The sequence below is a fragment of the Osmerus mordax genome, chromosome 1 (genome assembly GCF_038355195.1).
Source record: "Osmerus mordax isolate fOsmMor3 chromosome 1, fOsmMor3.pri, whole genome shotgun sequence".
Taxonomy (NCBI): Eukaryota; Metazoa; Chordata; class Actinopteri; order Osmeriformes; family Osmeridae; genus Osmerus; species Osmerus mordax.
In genome coordinates, this window is record NC_090050.1 from 1,381,501 (window position 1) to 1,389,966 (window position 8,466).

Genomic DNA, 8,466 nt, shown 5'->3' on the forward strand with positions numbered 1-8,466 from the left:
TGTGTAAACAGCTTTGACAACAGCATCATTCAAAACCCTAATTCTCTTCCCTATTTAGGGCCTTGTAAAAGTTTAGAAAGATATAAATTAATGACTGCTGAATAATACTGCAGTGTGATTAATTGAAGGCTTGTCAGCATATTAACAGTTTCTCTCAGTTGCTTACACACTAACACTGAAACTTTAAACACAAAAACCAAAACCGGAAACGTGTACCTTATCTTACACCAATCCAGCACATTTATAAGCACATGCCTGTTTTTCACTCATTATGCAGTTCTAAACCACACTTTATGGCTCGATCTTTACTCATGTTCAGACGGAATACATAACAGTTTACAACAGGCTACTTTACATACAGTATGCAGTGTAACACTGGAAATACAAAAGGCCTACTGATACGGTAAGATTACAGCATCATAGTAGTGTTTCCCACTGAGCAAATCAGTGTTCAATTGATTGTTATAAATGTCTACTCATTTGTTTGTGTGCATGTCATTTCAAGACAACATTACATTTTGAGACGGCAAAATTAGATTAGAATGTTCGGTTTTGGGTTTTGGTGTGTCAGCTTTTGGATTTGTGTTAAGAGTTTTGAGAAAATGAGCCTTGCTTTCAGATAACTTGTGTATGCAATTGAGAGAGAAAAAAACTAACTAACTGGTCACAAGTGAAGCAGCTAAATAACAAAACAGCAACGTTAGAAAGTGAGAAACATAATTACTTCCAGAATTAAAATTTATAAACATCGGAGCAAGATTTAAACTATTAAAATATACTTGTTCAGGTACAGAACTTAATTTCCTAATTTATAATCTACCTGTACATTTTTGGCACCTTCAGGGAATGTGCCTTATAAATGTAAAAAAGTTGTAATATAGACTACCTACTCTCTTAGTACAAACATTTAGTGGAAATGTGCATTTACCAGCTCCTGTAAATCCATGTCCACTTGTCATGTGTGTGTCAGGTGAACCCCACTACTGGGGGAGTTGAACACAGTCCCTGAGTTTCAGATACTTCCCGCTAGTAGCGGCGATGTCTCTGATTGGTTGACGGGTGCTGTGATGCTGTAGTGCAGTGAATCATAGAGGTGACTGCTGTGTAGGTTTACGTCAGCTCGCAAGGTTATTTTCTTTGAAAAGCAAATAGGAAAAGAACACAAAAATGGCACTCCAGTCATCCGTCTGTACAAACCAGTTCAACAGCATTTTCTGTACATAGATTTATAAGATAATAGATTTTTAAGCATAGGATAAACATGAACATCAGAAAGGATTATTGATAAACCAGCCTCCCCAGGTAATACAACAGAACATTTACATCTACACATTGAGGTGGGAGAGGTAAAGAGAGAGGATGAGAGAGGAGGAAGAAGGAGAGAAAAGGTGGAGGAGGAGGGGAGAAGGAAAGAGAAAGGGGGACGGAGGAGAGAAGAGAAAGGGGGGGCAGAGGAAAGAAGAGAGGGGAGGAGGAGAGAGGAGGATGTACCTGGAAGAGAGGGGAGGAGGAGAGAGGAGGATGTACCTGGAAGAGGGGAGGAAGAGAGAGGAGGATGTACCTGGAAGAGAGGGGAGGAAGAGAGGAGGATGTACCTGGAAGAGAGGGGAGGAGAGAGGAGGAGGATGTACCTGGAAGAGAGGGGAGGAGGAGAGAGGAGGATGTACCTGGAAGAGAGGGGAGAAGAGAGGAGGATGTACCTGGAAGAGAGGGGAGGAGGAGAGAGGAGGATGTACCTGGAAGTCTCTGATGTAGGTGAGAAAGAAGCTGATGAAGGACATGGCCAGCGACCACTCTGAGATGGTGCTGATAAGGTGAGCTGTGTAGCCCTGGAGGAGACACAGACGAGGTTAGTACACACACACACTCATACATACACACACACATACATACACACACTCATACACACACACACACACCGTCTCTCCTGGGATCCAGTGTAGTTTGTGGGCCACGTCCACCCCAGGCAGACTGCTGTACATGATGACAGAGGACACAAACACTGGGGAGGCAGGGTCAAGGAGCCATTCCATTAGAAAACCATTACTGACGCATTAGAATCCATTAAAAATCCATAATTATTCGTCTCTCACTGTGTGACTACTGTTTCACCTTGGCACCGTTTGTCCTTCAACTCCGGGTGGAAATGTGAAGTTTGGTTTCACTTGTTTGTTGCATTCCCCAAATGTTTTATTTAGTTAGACACAACTTGCCTACAGTGTGGCTCTTATCCAGGTCCTTTTTCCCTTCAGCTTCAAAGAAGCCCAAATGCTTCCATATGCTGTTAAGCCAGGGGGTGCAGGTCAGATTGTAGGCCTATGCTTCTTCCATTTCTCAAACTCAGCCATCTTCACTATAACTCACAAAGTAGGTCGAGCCTAGCTTAGCATGCCAGTACGTTATTATCACAATCCAACTGTTTCAAACATAAGGAACGTACAGTGGGGTCTTACAAAAGTGTTACCGGCAATTTATTTTAAATGTCCGATTATTGAGTTTTTGGCGTCGATCTATAATTGTCGGAGAGACAATCGAAGAATCCCCCCCCCCCCCCCCCCCCCCCGCAGACAGGGAAGGATACTGCTGATGATGCTGGAGAAGGTCCACACTCCTACAGCCAGGCGCACCCAGAAGACGGTCTTGCCGTGGACGTGGGGCTGCATGTAAAGGGACACCAGCGTCTGCACCAGGATGTAAAGCGCCCCCACGCCAAACGTCAACACAGCCCCCACCAGGTGCATGGAGAACAGGGTGGTTTTCTGGAGTGTGTGAGAGAAAAGGAAGCGAGAAAAGGATAAAGAAAGGACAGACCGACCGACCGACGGAGACAGAAAGAAAAATCATGTTATAGGTGTGATAGTGATGCAGGTATTACATACATTTTATATATATATTTTAAAAGTTTTCATAAGCAAGAAGACAAACCAAGTACATATTTTATTATCTTTCAGCATAAACACCGACCTGGAAGTTAGCAACGACACACATCCCAAAGGAGCTGATCCAGCCCAACACCAGACCAAACAGGTTGAGCTTGTGGAGTTTGTACTCCTCGTCTTCTGTCAGGGCCTGTACCTGCTTGTAGCGCACATAAGTGGTCGCAATGCCTGTCAGAATATCCAAGGTCATGGTCAATGGTCAGCCAAAACATTTCGGATGTTTTTATTTCATTTTTACAGTCAACAACAGACTGTTGTCTAACTCACACAAAGACTGCTGCTCCATGAATAGAGAGGGTGATACAGGACCGTGAGAGAACGAGGTAGTTACCTAAGAATGCTGACACGTCCAGCATCATTCCAAACACGCAGCGTTCAGGAGGCACCGTACCTGTGTCGCTGTCAACACAAAACACACCACAGCTGTGTCAAACAGCAGACACACCAGAGCTGGGCTTCTACATGTCCAGGGGGTCACCCGGCAACCACAACCATTCTGTAACTGTTTGTGTCTCTGCTGAGCAGGGGGACAGGGAGATAATTGTTCTTTACTGTCCACAAAGGGACAGGGGCAGTTTATCTCTTACCAGGGGGCAGGATGTGAAAGCAGGTGTTGAGGGTATGACTTGATACACAGAAAGGGGAGTGTGGTGCAGGGGGGACAGAGAGAGTGTGGTGCAGGGGGACAGAGAGAGTGTGGTACAGGGGGACAGAGAGAGTGTGGTGCGGGGGGGACAGAGAGAGTGTGGTGCAGGGGGGACAGAGAGAGTGTGGTGCAGGGGAGACAGAGAGAGTGTGGTGCAGGGGGGACAGAGAGAGTGTGGTGCAGGGGGGACAGAGAGAGTGTGGTACAGGGGGACAGAGAGAGTGTGGTGCGGGGGGGACAGAGAGAGTGTGGTACAGGGGGACAGAGAGAGTGTGGTGCGGGGGGGACAGAGAGAGTGTGGTGCAGGGGGGACAGAGAGAGTGTGGTGCAGGGGGACAGAGAGAGTGTGGTGCGGGGGGGACAGAGAGAGTGTGGTGCAGGGGGGACAGAGAGAGTGTGGTGCAGGGGGACAGAGAGAGTGTGGTGCGGGGGGGACAGAGAGAGTGTGGTGCAGGGGGGACAGAGAGAGTGTGGTGCGGGGGGGACAGAGAGAGTGTGGTACAGGGGGACAGAGAGAGTGTGGTGCAGGGGGGACAGAGAGAGTGTGATGCGGGGGGGACAGAGAGAGTGTGGTGCAGGGGGACAGAGAGAGTGTGGTACAGGGGGACAGAGAGAGTGTGGTGCAGGGGGGACAGAGAGAGTGTGGTGCGGGGGGACAGAGAGAGTGTGGTGCAGGGGGACAGAGAGTGTGGTGCAGGGGGGACAGAGAGTGTGGTGCAGGGGGACAGAGAGAGTGTGGTACAGGGGGACAGAGAGAGTGTGGTGCAGGGGGACAGAGAGAGTGTGGTACAGGGGGACAGAGAGAGTGTGGTGCGGGGGGACAGAGAGAGTGTGGTGCAGGGGGACAGAGAGAGTGTGGTACAGGGGGACAGAGAGTGTGGTGCAGGGGGGACAGAGAGTGTGGTGCGGGGGGACAGAGTGTGGTACAGGGGGACAGAGAGAGTGTGGTGCAGGGGGGACAGAGAGAGTGTGGTGCGGGGGGACAGAGATAGTGTGGTGCAGGGTGACAGAGAGAGTGTGGTACAGGGGGACAGAGAGTGTGGTGCAGGGGGGACAGAGAGTGTGGTGCGGGGGGACAGAGTGTGGTACAGGGGGACAGAGAGAGTGTGGTGCAGGGGGGACAGATAGAGTGTGGTGCGGGGGGACAGAGATAGTGTGGTGCAGGGTGACAGAGAGAGTGTGGTGCAGGGGGACAGAGAGAGTGTGGTGCAGGGGGACAGAGAGTGTGGTGCAGGGGGACAGAGAGAGTGTGGTGAGGTTGTGGACGTGCTTTCTCAGACCTGATGTAAGGCACCAGGGGGTCCACATGTCGAAGCAGCACGGCTGTGATGTAGGCCAGGATGAAGGTGGCTGCTGTCCACACCACCAGGGCCACTGGCAGGATACATAAACCCTGCTGGAACCACCACATGGCCTCCTCACGGGGACGTGTGTGTGTCTACGTGTGTGAGTGAGGTGTGTATGTGTGAGGTGTGTGTGGGTGAGGAGTGTGTCTACATGTGTGTGTGAGGTGTGTATGTCTATGTGAGCGTGTGTATGTGTGAGGTGTGTGTGTCTATGTGTGTGTGTGTGTGTGTGTAAGTGTGTGAGGTGTGTGTGTGTGTCTAAGTAGATGTGTGTGTCTATGTGGATGTGTGTCTAAGTGTGTGAATGTTCCAGCCGGCCAGTTTAGATTGTGATGCCTGTTTCCACCTGTAGAGCAGAACATATTTGGTATCTTTAGAGAACACACACACACACATCAACGTATGGTCTCGTTTCTGCTTTACGGTTAGCAATCAGATCTCAAAACATCAGTTTTCGGTTCCTCCTGCAGCCTATGCTGTGCCGTCAGTAAGGGAAAATCCGGAAGACTGAACAAAGCTACAGATCAAATTAGTAACGTGTCAGACATTAGACCAACTGATATGTAACTGGGCTTATAAATGCTTTATTGCTGACAGTTTTCCTTCAAAGGAATGTTATCAAAACAACAAAATTACAGAACTTCTCGACCAGATTAACTAACTAATAACTCTGGGATCAAATTGTTGAAAGTTGGCTACCACGAAGCCGTACTGTAGCCTAATCAAATAGACTAGACTTAGCCGTGTGATCCTAAATCTATAGCAATACTTACGTTTGAAAATACGACTCCCCTCGGCGCTACATAGTCATATGACAGTTCACACGTCGTTTGAATGGGCTTAACATTTTCCATAAATCCAACTGTACGAAAGCAGGTTCGCTTTAATTAAATGTACATGATCCAGATCAGAGTCGGGTCATGCAGCGCCACTCTGTCTTCCTGTTAGTGTTGTAGGAGGCGTGTTCTCAAAGCACCCGGATCACGGAAAAGCACGCTTTTAAGGTCAACTGTTATTGGGTGTGCTCAAGCCTTCGGCGAGAGCACAACCTTTGTTCTCTCACATATATATTTATTATTGTTTATTTTCGCCCCCCTAAAACTCAGTCAATATTTGGCCTACATAGACAACCTAGGTGTCAAAAGTTTCGTCTTGGTAGCGATTGAGTTGCTTCTACTGGGATTTACGTTCCGTTGCATGGTTTAGGCTCAAGTTACGTTTTTGTGGCGAAAAGTGAAGCTAACGGTGGTTAATTTGCTAGCCACAGTCACTGACGTTACAAACGTCACTACGTCACTAACGTCACGAAAACACGCGTGACTACCTTTGGCAGAACATTCGCTTCGCATCTGTTAACTTGAGGGATAGCTAGGCTAACTATAGCTTTACTGCAAGGCAGCTGCAGAAACGCCACAAGCAAAGAGGCCAGGGTGATAACTATTTACTCATTTTACTTTGTGATATGACACACAATTGTGATGTGTAATGTACAATATAAGCTGATATTATTAAGGAAGTACATCTACTTTCGGAAACAGTAGTCTACTATTTCACTGAAGTATTAGCATCATGACATTAGCCTGTGTTGCCCGGGCAACACATACTACAGTGGTCTATGATGTAGCGTTATCTGTTTTCAATCGTTAAAATAAAAATTGCTCACATATCAATTTTCGTTGTAGGATTTATTCTGACATTAGTAAACGATTTGTGTGTGAAATTATCATTACCTGTGGTTTCAAACCAGTGTTGCTCACTGCAACGCTGTAGCCTACGCGAGACACTACAAAAACATCTACACAGCTGTAGGAAGTCAAACGGCGACAGAACATGTTCGGCACTCCCCTTACTTAAATCAAAAGTCTATCTAACTGCTAACCTTAACTTCATTGCCACAGCCTAAACTTTGTCAATCTGTTCATGAAAATAATTAATTTCAGCCTAAACCGTACAACGGAACGTAAATCCAATTCAACCAACGCAATCGCTACCAAGACGAACACAGCAGTAGTCTACTGTACTGTAGTAGTACAATTTACCGGGGAAGCTTCTCCACACAGGGCTATATCGCATTTTGCGTTGTTACTGACAATGATCGCTACCAGTGAGCTTTTTATGAATGAGCGATTTTCCACTAAATAAATGTCAAGCTTATTTACGTTTTGGGGGGCATATTTTCAGTTAGCAGATGGTACTGTTTGAATCGCGATTCCATCTTCTACTGCCGGGTAACGTCGTAGAATAATCTTCAAAGGGGTTCTTTATTAATGAATGAATGCAATGAGTAGGCTAAATGCCTGAAAATATTATGAGAAGGGAAAAACTTAAAATGACGTTTAAGTCATAGAGATTGGGTCAATTTTTACACCGGTCTGCCAAATTTATTCGTTTTGATTCAACGATGAGGCAGCCTCTTGCAGGGGAAATAAGAAGACATCTATTTCATTCTCCACTTCACTCGTATTTTCAGTTGTAAATGAGCAGCAAAAAAAAAATGTCATTCAAAAACGTACCCCTGTGCAACCGACGCAAGCAAGCACACCCTACAATTTCCCCAGAAATTGTACCCTCTCTAGTTGGGTGTGCTTTACCTTCGGCAAGGGCACAACCTTTGTTCTCTCACATATATATTATTGGGTGTGCTTTGCCTTCGGCAAGGGCACAACCTTTGTTCTCTCACATATATATTATTATTATTATTATTCTTTTTGCCCCCCTAAAACTCAGTCAATATTTGGCCTACATAGACAACGTAGGTGTCAAAAGTTTTGTCTTGGTAGCGATTGAGTTGCTTCTATTGGAATTTACGTTCCATTGCATGGTTTAGGCTTAAGTTACGTTTTTGTGGCGAAAAGTGAAGCTAACGGTGGCTAATTTGCTAGCCACAGTCACTGACGTTACTAACGTCACTGCGTCACTAACGTCACGAAAACACGCGTGACTACCTTTGGCAGAACATTCGTTTCGCATCTGTTAACTTGGGGGATAGCTAGGCTAACTATAGCTTTACTGCAAGGCAGCTGCAGAAACTTCACAAGAAAAGAGGGTGATAACTATTTACTCATTTTACTTTGTGATATGACACACAATTGTGATGTGTAATGTACAATATAAGCTGATATTATTAAGGAAGTACATCTACTTTCGGAAACAGTAGTCTACTATTTCACTGAAGTATTAGCATCATGACATTAGCCTGTGTTGCCCGGGCAACACATACTACAGTGGTCTATGATGTAGCGTTATCTGTTTTCAATCGTTAAAATAAACATTCCTCACATATACATTTTCGTTGTAGGATTTATTCTGACATTAGTAAACGATTTGTTGGTGAAATTACCATTACCCGTGGTTTCAAACCAGTGTACTGTAGCTCACTGCAACGCTGTAGCCTACGCGAGACACTACACAAACATCTACACAGCTGTTTAGGAAGTCAAACGGTGACAGAACATGTTCGGCACTCCCCTTACTAGAATCCAAAGTCTATCTAACTACTAACCTGAACTTCATTGCCACAGCCTAAACGTTGTCA

The 8,466-nt window shown here is 46.0% G+C and overlaps 1 protein-coding gene across 1 annotated transcript; it reads right to left on the bottom strand.

Moving 5' to 3' along the window:
• Nucleotides 1-258: 258 nt before the first annotated feature.
• Nucleotides 259-5,849, bottom strand: dram2b (DNA-damage regulated autophagy modulator 2b). The gene is made up of 8 exons (XM_067236007.1): nucleotides 5,705-5,849; nucleotides 4,866-5,277; nucleotides 3,271-3,338; nucleotides 2,965-3,107; nucleotides 2,582-2,759; nucleotides 1,920-2,002; nucleotides 1,737-1,829; nucleotides 259-1,135 (listed from the first exon to the last, which is right to left on the bottom strand). The coding sequence occupies exons 2-8, from the start codon at nucleotides 4,994-4,996 to the stop codon at nucleotides 1,013-1,015; spliced, it is 819 nt and encodes a 272-aa protein (XP_067092108.1). The 5' UTR covers nucleotides 4,997-5,277; nucleotides 5,705-5,849; the 3' UTR covers nucleotides 259-1,012.
• Between the last annotated feature and the right edge of the window lie 2,617 nt (nucleotides 5,850-8,466).